This window comes from Neovison vison, chromosome 9 (assembly GCF_020171115.1).
Source record: "Neovison vison isolate M4711 chromosome 9, ASM_NN_V1, whole genome shotgun sequence".
NCBI lineage: Eukaryota > Metazoa > Chordata > Mammalia > Carnivora > Mustelidae > Neogale > Neogale vison.
Genome location: NC_058099.1, coordinates 84,356,346 through 84,372,510, shown reverse-complemented (window position 1 = coordinate 84,372,510; position 16,165 = coordinate 84,356,346). Strand labels below are relative to the sequence as shown.

General features: G+C 34.9%; 1 protein-coding gene across 4 annotated transcripts in view; it reads left to right on the top strand.

Annotated features, from left to right (window-relative positions):
- VPS13A (vacuolar protein sorting 13 homolog A) overlaps positions 1–16,165 on the top strand; it is a 240,558-nt gene that overhangs the window by 117,010 nt on the left and 107,383 nt on the right. For all 4 annotated transcript variants that reach the window (XM_044265853.1, XM_044265852.1, XM_044265856.1 and 1 more), the window contains exons 27-33: positions 369–448; positions 1,652–1,711; positions 1,921–2,074; positions 2,775–2,891; positions 2,970–3,073; positions 10,810–10,977; positions 12,344–12,648. In XM_044265853.1, coding sequence (XP_044121788.1) covers positions 369–448; positions 1,652–1,711; positions 1,921–2,074; positions 2,775–2,891; positions 2,970–3,073; positions 10,810–10,977; positions 12,344–12,648 — 988 coding nt within the window. The remainder of the gene's footprint in view (positions 1–368; positions 449–1,651; positions 1,712–1,920; positions 2,075–2,774; positions 2,892–2,969; positions 3,074–10,809; positions 10,978–12,343; positions 12,649–16,165) is intronic.

Sequence of the window (16,165 nt, the reverse complement as noted above, 5' to 3'; positions counted from 1 at the left end):
ATTTCTGTGATTCAAGGCCACAATTCTCTTCATGTCCTTTCATTGTTCATAATAATTATTCGCTTTTTTCTTTAACTGATTGCTACTTTTTATTTTTAACCTTACTTCCTATCAAAATTTAGAAGGATAAGACTGTTTCACATTGTGGCATAGGAGATGGGTAGGGGAATTGTGGGGAGAAATTACAGGTTGAGAGTTTAAAATAAAGGAGGAGGGACCTCAGTTGGGTAAGGTAGAATTCAAGGCCCAGAACTGATTCAGGAAATTCTTCTTTTCCAGTTACATTTTATTATTGTTGCTGATATTTATTTTCCATTATTTTTACATGAAAGTAATTTTGATGTAATAATGATTTTTTTCATTTTTAGGTGCAAACAAGAAACCAATTTATTTGATTACAACACTGGATAATACTATGGAAGATCTGCTAACCTTGGAATATGTGAAGGTAAGTGCTTCCTTTGTATCGTAAATGTACTTCTGTAATGTAACTAAGTTTTAGAAGTTAGATTCAGCTTAATCTTCATGGTGATATGTTTTCTAAACTTTAAGGCTTTCTTGTTTTGTCATCCTAATAAATTTTAATTTATAAAAATATAAATAAAAATAAGCCTGTGTTCTAAGTAGAAATGACATGAAGTTTGGAGTTTTTTTCCGCCTCCATCAGATAACCCAAAAAACCCAAACCAAAACAAAAAAAAGCCAAACCTAAAAACCGAGACTTTTTTTAAAGTCTCATTTTCTAAGAGAGAGAGGGAGCCTGCATTTGGAGCAGGGGATGGGGGAGACAGACAAAGAGTGGAGGAGAGAGAATCTGAAGCAGACTCCCCACTGAGCGTGGAGCCTGATGCTGGGCTTGATCTCATGACCCTGAAATCATGACCTGAGTTGAAAGCTTAACTGACTGAGCCACCCAGGTGCGCCAAAACCCAAACCTTTTAATCTTGATGGAATTTATTATGACATAATACAATTTCATTTGATTTGCCTGTTACCCGAAGTTTCCTCATTTTCCTGGTTTCAATGATTCTATTCCTTTTCTATTGATTTATAATATTCATTTCATCTTTCATTAAGTTTTTATATGTACTAGGGTTTACTTAGGATTTATAGCATATTTTCATTGACCTATTTTTATGAAAGTGCCATATTAATTTAATAATTACTTTATCATAGCGTGCCTGGGTGGCACAGTCAGATAAGTATTGGACTCTGTTTCGGCTCAAGTCATGTTCTCAGGGTCTTGAGATCAGGCCCCACGTGGAGCTCCAATTTCAGTGAGGAGTCTGCTCAGGTTTCTCTCTCCCTCTCCCCCTCCCCACCATCATGTGTGTTCTCTCTCTAAAATAAATAAATCTTAACAAAAAAATACTTTATCATAATAGCGATGCTCAAAGAGTATTTTATCGCTTTTAAGACCATTTTACTATTATTGATCTAGATATTTTAGGGGTTTTGTTTATGCATTAAGTACCTTTTATATAACAAAATCATTCTAGATCTAAAGATAATGCACTGTATTTGGACACTTGATAAACAATTCTGCCACACAGAGGAAGAATAATGAAGGCCCTTATGGAGTTGTAATCGTATATACTATATGTCTTTCTGAGAAACTTGAACATATTTGCTTTTTTTTCTCTTTGGATAGGCTGAAAAGAATCTACCCAACTTGAAAAGTGCTTACAACAATGCTCTGCAACTGATTAAGGTATGAGTGAATAATTATTTATTTTTTAATTAGATATGGTATTTTTAAGTAAATATATTATGAAAACTGTTTTATAACTAGAACTGTATGATCCTTGAGGATAAAAATGGAATATTATAAATTCTGTCTTTTATACCACAAACGATAGTTATACTGAGCAGCAAACAAGTATTTATTGACCAATTACTAAAATAAGCTTTGTTCTTTAGGTGAATTTTTCCTCTTTGGATATTCATTTGCATACCGAAGCACTTCTGAATACAATAAATTATTTTAATAATATACTTCCACAATTGGAAGAAAAACCAGCCCCAGTGTTTGTTGCAGAGACTGAAGACAAAGGAGAGGTCATTAAAAAAATGTGTATGTTTAAAATTCAGCTTCAAAGTTTTTTACCATGTGGATCAATAATTAGCCTTTGCTTTATTATTCATGCATAATATTGGCTTCAGAATTCTATTGCCTAGATTAATATCTAGAAAGATTATTATATACCAGGTAAATTTTAGAAAATGATACTTAAAGAAAATGATTACTAGTTAAGAAAATGTGGCTTTTATTTGTTGTATTACTCTTTAGTCAAGATATTATACAGTGCTAGGATTTGATTTGGATTAAATTCATGAATTTGATATCATAATTTTAGATTAGAAGAATGGAACTAAGAAAATTTGAATCCTTTCAGAGTGTGTTTTTGAATGAAATACCTTTTAAGTAATGAGAAGTTGCAGGTTTGACTATGAGAAGTATTACATCATAGTCATTGTCTCTCAATTGATTTGTGATTTTACAACTATAATTTTTTAGTTTCAAATGATAGTCTTATCTAGGAACGTTTTTGTTTTGTCTGATTAGTTTGGCTTTGTTTTCGTTAGGTTTGATTGTCTTTTGTTTTTTAAGAATTCCTAATTAAGTAGGCAATATCTTGCTTGCTTTCAGTGGAATGGCAAATGAGATTTTCCTTTAGTATTATTAATTTTTTTTCTACTTCAGTTACTTTATAAGGGTGGTGAGGTAACTACTAAACTTTTTCCTTATGTTTTACAATTTTTTTTTTTTGCAGCTTTAAAACTACCCAAGAACGAGGATATTATTACCTTGCAGATTTTAGCAGAATTATCTTGTTTACAGATCTTTATTCAAGATCAGAAACGTAACATTGCTGAAATTAAGATTGAAGGTAATGAAATTTGAGAAAAAATAAATTCAGAACTACTAAATGAAAGAAAGCCATCTAATCTTCCTTATATTCCCTTAGGGCTTGATTCTGAGATCATTATGAGGCCTGCTGCGACTGAAATAAATGCAAAGCTAAGGAATATAATTGTTTTGGATTCTGATAAGACAGCTGTGTACAAAAAGGTGTGAATTTGTTTCTATTACCTGATAGTACCTCATTAAATATGCTTGTCCTTAAACATTGATCATAGGTATAAATTAGTTATCAGAATTTAGTAATGTGGCTTATTAAGTGGATGGGTTTTGGAGTTTGGCATAATTGGGTTTGTATCTTAGCTCTGTTCCTTGGCAGTGAGTGACCTAAACTGAAATTGTTTCTTTATTTGTAAAACGAGGATTAAGAATCTCATAAATAAGTTTACATAATGCTCCTTAAACAGAGTTGGGGGCTGAGGAGGGGCAGTTAGTAAATTGCCTTTTTCATTTTTTTCCTTTTTGTTCTTACCTTCAAATACTGTGTATCTTGTGATGCATTTCAGCTTTCAACAGCAGAGGTTATGAAGTCAGACTGAGCAGATAAGATTATTTTTTAAGTTTATTTTATGGGTGCTTACAGTGGTATAGTGTTCAGTGTTAATAGAATCCTTTGAACTGGAAGGCCAGTGGTCAAGGGGCAGGTATTAGTACTTTGTGTAAGACGGGTATGGTTCTTGGTCCAGAGACTGTTGTAGAGTTGGACTGCTAATTTTTGAACAGTGGAGCCTCTAGGTAAGATGGTATATTTAAGAAAGTGAACAGAACATCAAATAGTAGGATTAGAAAAGTCTAAGGTGCCTCTTGAGTCACGAAGTTAGAGTCTGGGGTGTGAAAGGAAATAAATGAATAGGCTTAGGCAATAATACCAATGAAATACAGTGATGACCTGATTTTTATTGTAAATAAAAATTCTTACTCATTATATTTTCTTATTATGGCTTACTAGCATGAGATAGCAAGAGTGCCAAACCATCAAATGTACATGGTCCATAGTAACAAGGAGCAAGAAATTTTCCGGAAGCCATGGTTTTAATATGCTTCTATTGCTTTTATTTAAGAAAAAAACAAAGTACTAAAGCATTTAAGAACTAGATTATCTGTTTTATTTTCCTTGTCTAGGAAGTAAAGCTCACATAAATCCATCTACTAAAAGTCATACGAGTAGTTAGTAATAGAACTGATAATGTAACCTAAGGCATTTACTTTTTTTCTTCTTAATTTTGCTACTAATGCATCTATAAGGTTAAAAAAATCAATTTACAAAAAGCTACAAAATGAAAACTTTCTTACTTCAGTCTTCTTGCACCATCCCCATTTTCCTCCCTATTCCTTGACTTTGATTCCAGTGTACCTGATTTTTTAGATTTTTAAAGAAGATTTTACCTATTTATTTTAGAGTGAGAGCATGCAGGGGTGGGGAGGGGAGGCCAGGGAGCAGAAGAGGAGGGAGAGGGAAAGGAGAGAATCCCATGCAGACTTCATGGGCATGGAGCCCAGTGCAGGGCTTGATCTCATGACCCTGAGATCATGACCTGAGCTGAAACTGAGTCTGATTAATGCTTAACTGACTGAGCCACCCAGGTGCCCCTCCAGTGTATGTGATTTTTAAATAAACTGCCTTGGTTTGGTAACATGGTTTGGAGCCATGTCAAGGAATTAGAGGGACAACATTTTGCCTCACATCAAAGCTTCCTAATTACTGTGCCACGACACACTATTGTGCCCTGAATGGGGCATAATAATGTATTTAATAATGTATTTAACCCCTCAGCTTTTTGGGATATTGGGTAAAGGATACCTGGAGTTCTCAGATTATTTGAATTTTCCTTGACTCATCAGCCTCTATTTACCCTAGACTCATTGTATTGGCAATTGTTATTTATGTGTGTCATAAACAATATGGAATAACATGGAATCCGAGAGGGATTCTAGCTGATGTAACATGCTTATGGAGTAAGATATCATTATAAATTAGTTTCTTATATCTTTATTAGAAGAGTGTTTTAAAAGTGAATGTCTACAAAAATTACCCACTTACTAATGCTTGTTAATTCTGAGTGGTATGTATTTCTAGTATATATTTTGTACATAAATACATATCTAGTATGTATTTTCTAGTATGTATTTCTATCTGTCCAAAGGACTTTGGATGTAACAGTAGATGATCAGGCATGGATACAGTAATTTTATGGCCTTAAAAATTGAGAGTAATGGTTTTTTTTTTCCCATAGACCAGTTGGTTTCCTTTGAGAAAAGTATTATAAATATAGGTCTGACAGTCTGGATTCTAGGAGCCAAAATGGTTGAAGAATGTTGGGAATCTCACCTTTCAATTTACAGATTTTTACTAAAAATACACATTTTTAGTTTTATTTACCTGTTTCCTGCACCTGGTGTCTCCTCTGCCATATATCCTCTCTTCTCTAAACTCTGTCATAAGCACATTTCTTTTCTTCACTTGGGCTTTACAGGGGCTGGGGAGGGGGCGGTGGGGGCAGTCACAGGGTCACTTGGGTGACTTGGGGAAAATATTTTGTTCTATTAACAATATTTGGAGTATTACAATCAATAAAAGTTGTGAAGTCCCTCTTCTGAGGTAAATAATAAATATTAAATAATAGAAAATGTTATTAGGAAGTGATATGTGCTTTGAAAACAATAAAGTAGGATAATATGATAGTGATTCTAATATTAGGATTATCAGGAAATCCCTTTCTAAACATTCAAATGACATCTGAATCAATTGTAGATGCAGAAAGAGCATTCCAGGTAGAGGAAATAGCAGTTCTACAGGGTTTGTGTCAGAAAGTTACTTGGCATATTTGGAAGGCTATAAAGGGCCTCAGTAACTCTTATATAGAATTCTTTTCTGGTTTCTTTTTTCCCTTTTAAACCCAGGCTTACTGTACATTTAGTAAAATTTACCCTTTTTTAGGGCATAGTTCCTGGGGTTTTTTTGAACCTACAGTTGTGTAACTTCCAACACCTTTAAGGATAATAGATTAGATATCTCTCCTCCCAAAAGTTACTCCTGCCCTTTTAGTTATCCCTTCTCCCCAGCCTACCATCTAGGAATCTGTTTTTTTTTGTTCCTATAGTTTGCCATTTTTGGAATATTAAATATATAGAATACTGTGGTATGTAGCCTTTTGAGTCTGATTCTTTCTTAGCATTTACAATTTTAATTTTTGTCTTTTCTCATTTTTTTGGACCAGTCTGACTAGACATTTATCAGTTTTATTGATCTTTTGAAAGAACCAGCTTTGGGTTCAGTTCAGTGTTGTTTTAAATTCCATTTTATTTCTCCTCTTTATTTTCTACCTCCAGCTTGCTCTGGAATTAATTTCTTCTTTTCCTAATTTCTTAAGGTAGAAGCTTAGATTATTGATTTGAGATCTTATTTTCTAATACAGGCATTTACTGCTATAAATTTTCCTTTAAACACTTCTTTAGTTATATCTTACAAAGTTAGAGATGTTTATTTTTATTCAATTTAAAATATTTTCTAATTTCTCTTACAACTTTATCTTTTACCCACGGTTTATTTAGAAATATGTTGTTTAACCTCCAAATATTTTGAGATATTTTTCAGGTATCTTTCTGTTACTGATTTCCAGTTTAAATCTGTTGTCAGAGAATAAACTTGTTTGGCTCTTTTAAACTTGTTGGTGTTTGTTTTATGGGCCACAAAACATGAATGCTCTAAGTACAATTGAAATTATTGTGTCCATCTGGGTGTCACTGGGTTGAATGTTCCATAAATGTCAGAGCATGTAGGTTGGTCGATAGGATTCTTCAAGCTGTCAATCTTCTCTTTATTAGTTCTGTTGATCATTAAGGGAGGATTGTTGACGTTTCAACTGTGGATTTCTCTGTTTCTCCTTTCACTCATCTTAATTTTTGCTTCATATGTTGATCTCATATATAGAATTTTTATGCCTTCTGCGTTATTTGGCCCTTTTGTCATTATGAAGTATCTCTTTGTCCTTGGTAGTTGTCTTTATTCTGAAGTCTTCTTTGGAAGTAATATAGCCACTCCAGATATCTTCGATTGGTGTTTGTAGTGTATATCTTTTTCTATCCTTTCACTTTTAATCTGTCTTTGTATTTAAAGTGGGTTTCTCAGAGGCAGCATGTATTTCAGTTTTACTTCTTTATCCAGTCTGACAATCCCTGACTTTTAATTTGTGTGTGGGCCATTTTAAAAAATCCAGTTATGGATATGGTTGGTTTGAAATTTGCTCTCTCTCTAATCATTTTCTGTTTTCTGGTTGCTTTGTCTTTCCCTCATTTAACCTAGTTTTGGATTAATTGTTTGTCATTGATTTTATGATTTCCTTTGTGTTTACAATACATATTTTTAATCATAGTGTACCTTGTACAAATGTTTTACTGCTTTCAGGATTTGTATATGGTGGGTCTAGGTGTATGTACATATATTTTAATATTTGTTATTTTGGGGATTTTCTGAGCTTCTTGGATCTGTCTACATTATTTTTCATTATCTTTTCAAATAGTTTGTTTGCCTCGTTCTCTTTCCTCCCCACTCCTTTTCCTTTTCTGTCCCTTCCTTGTTCTTACTCTTCTTAGATTCCAAAAATTCTTAGTAGTTTCTTGTTAGGTATTTTCCCACAATCTTTGAATCATCTGTCCAACCTTTTCCCCATGTTTTCCCTCCTGTTTCAGTTTGGATAATTTCTGTTAAGCTATTTTTAAGTTCCCTGATTTTTATCCTTGGCTCTATTGAATCCACGTATTAACCTGTAGAAAATACTCTTCATCTCTGTTACCAAGATTTTTTAAAAAATTGTTAATATTTTTTTGATTCTCCTTTCTTTTATCAGTTTCTTTGCTGATATTCATCTGTTCATGCATATTTTCCACCTTTTTTACTAGAAGCATTTACCATATTAATCGTAGGAACCTAAAATTCACTGCCTGAAAGTTCCAACATCTTTATTACTGGCAAGCCTGATTCTGTTGATTTCTTTGTCATTTGCTGGGTTTTGTTTTTCCTTGCTTTTTGTGGTATTTTTTAGTTACTGATCAAATGTGAGAGCTCATGTATGAGACACATACTGAAATGAATAGTATTTATGTCTGATAATGGGTACATTTTCTGCTAGGCTGTGCATAGAAGTTGAGACAATTTAATGGAGAGGTGAACTGGTTTTGAGTTTTCTTGTGTAATGCTTGCTTTCATTACACCACTACTTCAGATTCCTTCAGCTGTATTTTGTACTTAGGTGAGGGGACTTTGCTCTTGGAATGCTGCTCTGTGCTCTGCATTTGATCTTCCTTCTATTTCTGTACCTTAGAAATTTCTCTTTCTGTACTCTGGACTGTTTCTTTGATGATAGTTTACTGCTCCTTTTTCCTCAGGGCCTTCAGGCTTAATGGTATTTTGTTGGGGGAGAGGTGTTTTGGGTAGGCTTGTCAGTTGTCCCAGTCCTGTTTCAGTCTTAGCCACACCTGTTCCTTTAGGTTTCTAAAATGGGTCACTCTTGGGGCGCCTGGTTGGCTCAGTCAGTTAAGCATCTGACTCTTGATTTTAGCTCGGGTCATGATCTCAGGGTCCTAAAATTGAGCCCTATGTTAGGCTCCACACTCAGCAAGGAGTTGCTTCTCTTTCCCTCTTTCTCTACCCTCCCCCCACTTATATGCAGTCTTTCTCTAAAGTAAGTAAATCTTTTTTTTTTTTTTTTTAAAGTGGGGGGCATTCTTGATGAATCTGGCCATCTTTTCCATGGCATCTGACTCATATCTTTGGTAGTTCTGTGTGGGAGAGAATATTCTTCCCTGCCCTAGGAGAAGGTGACCTAGAATACTGTGGCCCCTAGACCGTTTCTCCCCAGGGGTGTAGAAGGAGTTTTCTTTTATCCTAGCCCCTGATGTGCAGTACCTTCACCTCCTTCTTTCTTTTTTAATTGTAACTTTTTTTTAAAAGATTTTATTTATTTATCTGACAGATGACAAGTAGGCAGAGCAGCAGGCAGGCAGAGAGGGGAATGCAGGCTCCCTGCTGAGCAGAGAGCCCAATGCGGGGCTCAATCCCAGGACTCTGGGATCATGATCTGAGCTGAAGGCAGAGGCTTAACCCGCTGAGCCACCCAGGCGCCCCACCTGTTTCTGAGGGCAACATAGTATTGCCTTTCTCCTAGGTTTATTTTTATTTTTATTTTTATTTTTTAAGATTTTTTTATTTTAGAGATTGAGTGTATGAATGGGGGGATGGGAAGGGGAGGAGGAGAGAATCCTCAAGCAGATTTCCCACTGAGTGCAGAGCCCTAGGCAGGGCTGGATCTCAGGATCCTGAAATCATGACCTGAGCCGAAACCCAAGAGTCAGATGCTAACCGACTGAGCCACCTAGGCGCCCCTCTCCTAGTTTCTTCAGGTTCTGTTTTGAGAAGAGAATAATTCTGCTAGTCTTTTGGCTCTTTTTGCAATGAAGACTTCTCCCTCTGGCAGGGTCATAACCAAGGAAAGCTTTCTCTCTCCTTCTCCTCTGCCCCCACTATTTCTCATAAGCTCCCAGCAAAGAGCTCCCAGTGAAGTCCTTGCAACTGGGAGTGAATTCTTCTCAGGGTCTGTGGCTGCCAGAGATTCTGTATCTCTAATTAGTCCATAGCCCACCTTTACCATTTTAGCTGAATTCTCCTTATCTATGGTACCTGGCATCTTTGGTACCTGACATCTTTTTATCCTTCCCCTTAACACAGGTAAACTCAAGTGCTTGTATTGTCTCTCCTGAAGGTACTTTTTTAATCCTTAGATTTTAGACTGCTTGTTTAGCTTGTAGCCTCCAATTTCTAATGGTTTTTAAGAAAAGTTATGATTTTATAGTTTATCTGGTTCTTTGTGGTTGTCGTGGTTGCTGTTAAGGTTTGGAATGGGCCTCTGCCCTGGCCTTCTACATCTGAGACAGAAGTAGAGATCCTGTAGACTCTTTTCAGCCCTATCTTGCACCTCAGCCTTCAGGGTGTCTTAATTTCTTTGGTTCTTTAGGTTTTCTTTATTCCATGTTGGAATTCATTTGCTTGTTAATGGTTCTTCAGCTTTTTGCCTGCTAGCATTTCGGAGGGTCAGGAAAGCTGTAAACCAAATTGGTTGATGATATGTCCACTTCTAAAATATTTTTGACATTTCACTTGTGCTGTTGTCTCTGCCATTTTTCACTAGTATTGCAGAACTTGAGATTTCAAACTGCTGTAGGTAAGTCTTGTTCAGCAGGTGAGCTCACCCTTCACAGGCTTGTAAGAGAAGTATAGTGACGGGAGGAGACTCTTGGAAGAATCTGAAAAACCTATTCACATATCTCAAATCAAGAGAAGTAGGTTTCATTAAGTTGCAGAGGTGCGGTGTTTTTCATACTTTTTATAGAGACCAGATAACATATTCACATGGCAACTCTCATATACAAGTATACACACTAAATGAAAATGTGTAGTCTGATGATGATTTTTCTTCAGTTTTCCCCACTAAAACAAATGTTGGGCCAGACCTACTAAACTGATTTCATGATCCACAAAGGAAGCCAGCATCTCTAGTTTGAAAAACTGTGCAGTATAGGTTCTGACAAAGGGGTTGGGGGCATCTGCATGGCTCAGTCAGTTGAGCATCCAATTCCTGATCTCAGCTCAGGTCTTGGCTTCAGAGTTGTGACTCTGGGCCCTGCCTGGAGCTCTGCACTGGGCCTGGGGCCTATGATAAAACAAAACAAACAAAAAAGTGTTAGAATTACTGCTCTATTTGCACTTGGTTGGCTTTAATACCTGGAAGATTTTCCAAATATGTGTGTATGTTTCTTTACTTTGTGTTTATTTTTGTACTGAAAGCACATTTCAAAAGTGGATTTTGACCGTTGAATTTTCTCTCATTAAGGCTGTTTACATCACTGGAAAAGAAGTGTTTAGCTTCAAAATGATTTCTTTTGTGGATGCAACTGCTGGTTCTGCATACACAGATATGAATGTGGTTGACATTCAAGTTAATTTAACCGTTGGTTGCATTGAAGTAGTTTTTGTCACAAAATTTCTTTATTCTATATTGGTAAGTATGTTAATAAATTTTTTTAAATTTTTTCCTACTAGTTGGAAATTGCCTGATGTCAGACATGAGTAAAGAGCAAAAATTCCTTACCTTGTTTTTTTTTCTTTTTCCCCTGATTTTTCATAGTTTTCTGGGTATCTTTTATTTGACTAAAATGCGTAGTGTGTTATTTGTATAAAATCATTTTCAAATAGGAATAGTCCAGTTAATTCAAACATGTATTAAATATATGTACAGTATATACTATAGGATTTGTTATATATATTAATTGAATATTTTATTTATGATTGCTTTAAGTCATTTTACCTGCCTTATAATTCTAATTAAAAATACTAAATATATAATCGAAGTTTGTTTTGGTCTCACGTAAACATTATGGAAATTATATTTTCAATTGCATATTATAACTGTGATCATCTGGGGCTTTAAAGAGTTTAGAATTAGTCTTTGTATGATACCACCATGAGATGTTTGAGTTCTTTCTCTCCTTCTCATAGTCTTTTTCCCTTATGGTTTTCCCTTGCTATCTGCTGATAATTTTTTTCTTTGAGTTTCATGCCTGTCTCTGTGACTTAAGTATTCACTTTTAAAAAAAATATTGTCTCTAAATTTTGGTGTATAAACTAGACAATCAGTTGATTCTAAATAAATATTGTTGCTATTTTTGTGATCTTTTAAATTGAGGTTACAGTGCAATTTTTCCTATAGCTATTAATTTTTTTTTAATATACAAATACTAAAGATGAACAAGCATCCTTGGTCTAATTTTGATGTATTTTTATAAATAAATAAATATTTACTTTTACTTTTAAATATTTACCTTTTACTCAAAAATTACTGAAAATAAATTTTTTTAAACATTAAAATGAAGTATGATTTTAAAATTAAGTATAATTCTAGATACATAGTTTATGTTACTGAAGTATTTTCTAGAGTTCAGAATTAAAAAAAACTTTAGAGTTCTTGACAAACATTTTATTATTTTTCCAGTTACTTTTTATCTTATAAACATAAGGAAGCTATCTGTCCATTGAGGTTCTGTATGGAAATACAGTATGCTTGCTTAGCCTTAGGGAAAGTGCTATCATGAAGGGAAAGAGTTGTCCGTGAAACCTTGCAGTGTCTGCATGTTGCTCTTTCCCGGGGGCAAGATTTTTGTTTTTGACTATGTTTCTGTATCCTGGTGTTTCTCAACTTTCATTGCGGAAAATGGAGATTTAATACAGACATCCAGACTTTGTATACAGAATGTGTGGTTGTACCAAGAAAAGATTTTTGTCTTGGAGGTGAAATCATAAACATGAAGATACATTTAATAATCATTCATTAATGATAACCGTTAGGATATAATTCTGTTATCTTTTAGGCTTTTATAGATAATTTTCAAGCGGCTAAACAAGCCTTGGCTGAGGCTACTGCTCAGGCTGCAGGAATGGCTGCTACTGGTGTGAAAGAACTGGCACAGAGGAGTTCGAGAATGGCGCTGGATGTTAACATCAAAGCCCCAGTGGTGGTCATCCCACAGTCTCCGGTTTCTGAAAATGTTTTTGTTGCTGATTTTGGACTAATAACAATGACAAACACATTCCATATAATAACAGAGAGCCAGAGTAACCCCCCACCTGTTATTGATCTGATAACAATAAGGCTGAGTGAAATGCGGCTATACAGGTAAGCTTTTCTTAAGTACGTTTGTAGAGAATACAGTCTTTTTCAAACTTTTTACATTAAAGGTTTTTTTTTTTTTTTTTTTTGTGTTTCTTTTTTTTTTTTTTTTCCAATTTATTTATTTTCAGAAAGACAGTATTCATTATTTTTTCACCACACCCAGTGCTCCATGCAAGCTGTGCCCTCTATAATACCCACCACCTGGTACCCCAACCTCCCACCCCCCCGCCACTTCAAACCCCTCAGACTGTTTTTCAGAGTCCATAGTCTCTCATGGTTCATCTCCCCTTCCAATTTACCCAAAAGCACATACCCTCCCCAATGTCCATAACCTTCCCCCCTTCTCCCAACCGCCCTCCCCCCAGCAACCCACAGTTTGTTTCGTGAGATTAAGAGTCACTTATGGTTTGTCTCCCTCCCTATCCCATCTTGTTTCTACATTAAAGGTTTTGATATCCTGAGTCTTCTGTGCACAAGGACATTTTATTTTATATAACTATACTTAATTTTGAGGTTTTTCTCTTACCCATGCTTTTTGGCAAGATCTGTTACTCCTTGGGTAATTAGAAACACCGTACAATTTGTTATCTGAGGATGTATATTTGTGCTTATTTGTAGTTCTTTGTAAATTATGAGGTCTTGAAAAAATGGGAGAATTTCTAGTATAATACATTTATTTACTTTTTAAATACAGCATTAGCCAAACTAAGCTTCATGCTGTGGATCTGATGCTCTAATTTAAAACAAAGTAAAACACAGTAGAATAATCAAATGTAACCATTGGGCCTAGGATTATAAATTGGGAAAATAAGTGAATCTCCTAATACAAATTAGGAGAATAAGTGAATAGTTACACAACTATTTAACTGTGTTTCCATGCTATTTCTAATCTCCTATTCTGGATTTAGCACTTTGTTTTTTCTCTGACTTGGATCCATCTCTGTTTATACCACTCACTTACCCTCTTCTTCCTCCTGTCATTTTTCTTTGGTCTTATTTTCCTTGTCCCATTCCCCTTACTTTGCTACCTCTACTTCTTTTTGACCTCTGGCTAGTCTGGCTCCCTCCGGCCCCTCTTTCTTTCTTTTTTTAAATTTAAAATTTTAATTTTAGTTTTAATTTTTTTTCTTTTAATTTTTAAGTAAGCTCTATGCCCAACTCATGACCCTTAGCTCAAGAGTCACGTGTTTACCGAATGAGCCATCCAGGTGCCCCTGACCCTTCTTTCTATTAGTTGAATATTTTTAAGGCAGCTGTATTGAGATACAGCTGTGTATAAATTGCATATCTTTAAAATATATAATAAATTGCATGTAATAAATTGCATATCTTTAAAATAGACATTTTGAAAAGTTTTGACATGCATACATGTGTGACAGTTTGGGTACAATTGTAGTATTTCTTAAGTATTTTGTAGAATTTGCCATTGAAGCCATTTGGGCCTTGAATTTGCTACTGGGAGATTCTCAACTGCAATTTCCACTTCTTTAATAAACTCAGGACTATTAAAATTATTTTTTTTCTCAAGTGATCTTTAATGTTTTCCCAAGAAATTTGTTCATCTCAGTTGTAAAATTTTATGGCATAAAGTGTCCATAATACTCCTTTATTCATTACTATCTATAGCGATATCATCCCCATTATTCTTGATATTTATAATTTATGTTATTTTACTGATCTTAATGAACTACCTTTTGACTTTCTCTCTTGTTTTTCTCTTTTCTTTTTCATTGATTTTTTCTTTGGTATTTATTATTTCTTTCTGCTTACTTTGGGTTTAATTTTGCTCTTTTTGTAGATATCTTCTGGTGGTAGCTAAGATTACCACTTTGAACATTTCTCATCTAATGTAGGCACTCAACGTTTAAATTTCAGAGTTCCTCTCTGTAGCTCTCGTCTCTCTGGCATTTTACCATATGTACTCAACTATCTTCTTCTTTTTCGACTCTCACCTCTGTCTTCTCAAGTTGTGGACTTTGCTGGTCTTTTCCTGGCTTACCCCTCCCTTTGCCATGACTTGTAAATTATCTCAAAGCAATGAAAGTTGGGGCAGTCACAGGGCTCACCTTGTTTTGCTTTTTTTTTTTTTTTTAACCACCTCTCAGGAATGACAGTTGCCTGATGGCCTGTGTCTTAAAAACTACTTTTTAGTGTACTTTATGTGGATTTTCTTGATGAGGGGGAGTTGTTGTTTCAGGGAGGATGAGAAACTTGGTTCATATTATTTCATCTAGGATGGAAGAAGAGATTTTCATCAGTTGAGTATTTACATACTTATTAAGCACCTAGAATATCCCAGGTGCTGTGCTAGGAAGTATAATAATAAGCAGTCTTTACAAAGGATGAATAAATAGTACTTATCTCATTGTTGATGTGCGTGTTATTTAATGAATTTATTGAGCTGATGTTTAGATTTTGGAAGGGTTGTAGAAAACTGAGTGAAAAGGGGACAATACTGGAGGTTGAAAGAATGGTTTACTAACTACTGGAGTGATTCACATATCAATTATATGCAATGCTGTCTAGGGTAGGGAAGTGAGGTGGTAGAGAACTAACTAGTTAAGAGCAATTTAAAAGTAGAATTTATAGTAAGAGATTGTTGAATGGACATTTGGGTTCAAGGAGAGAAGTTAAATTTGACTTTGGGTTGCGGGTTTGTAAAATTCAGTATTTGGCAATAATGCAGTTCACTGGGATAAGATAGAGCGATGCAGTTGAGTGAAGACACTGAGCTCTTTAATGAGCAAAGTAACTTGGAAGTTTTCTGACTTTGATATGGAATACATAGAAAGAGATTGGATAGGACTTGGACATATGTGTGTAGATATTAGGGTGTTTGGACTTCAGATTTGGGAGTCCTTAGTAATATTTAGGTAGTTATTAAAGCTAATATCACACAGTTTATAGAGTGGAGCATATGGGACAGATGCTCACAAATCCCAATACATAAGGAATATATATTACTCAAAAGAGACTGAGAAAGAGGAGGCAGAGAGATGGGGGGCAATCCAGGAGGGTATGTTGAGATGATGTTGAGGACTCTGTTGATACTGTTAACCAAGAATTAGTAGCACCTGATATTTTCTTAATGTAGTACTTGATATCTGGGGTTAGATTCAGGAAAGACTGATTTTTTAATAAACAGATGTGACTCAAGGTAGTGGGACAGGATTGCTAAATATTGAGAGTCATGTTGATGGATAATGGAGATGGAAGAAATCAAAGACGAGGGTATTGATAAAGTAAAAGAATGTAGAAAGAGGTTTATAAACTAGAGATGCATTAATCTCAGAGTCTTAAGAATAAACACTGACTAGTTGTTGATTGATTAAAGCAAGAAGTAGAAGGTGGTAAACCTGGTTGATGTTATGCTTAAAGGAATATGAATGAGTGGGGAGTATGATTGCAAATTAAGGAAAATTATTTCTATACCTCTTAACTCTGAGATTATTAGGGTGTTGGAGAAAAATTGGCCTCTATTTAATTGAGCTCCATGGAAAGCTAGGTTTCAGTTAAGGTA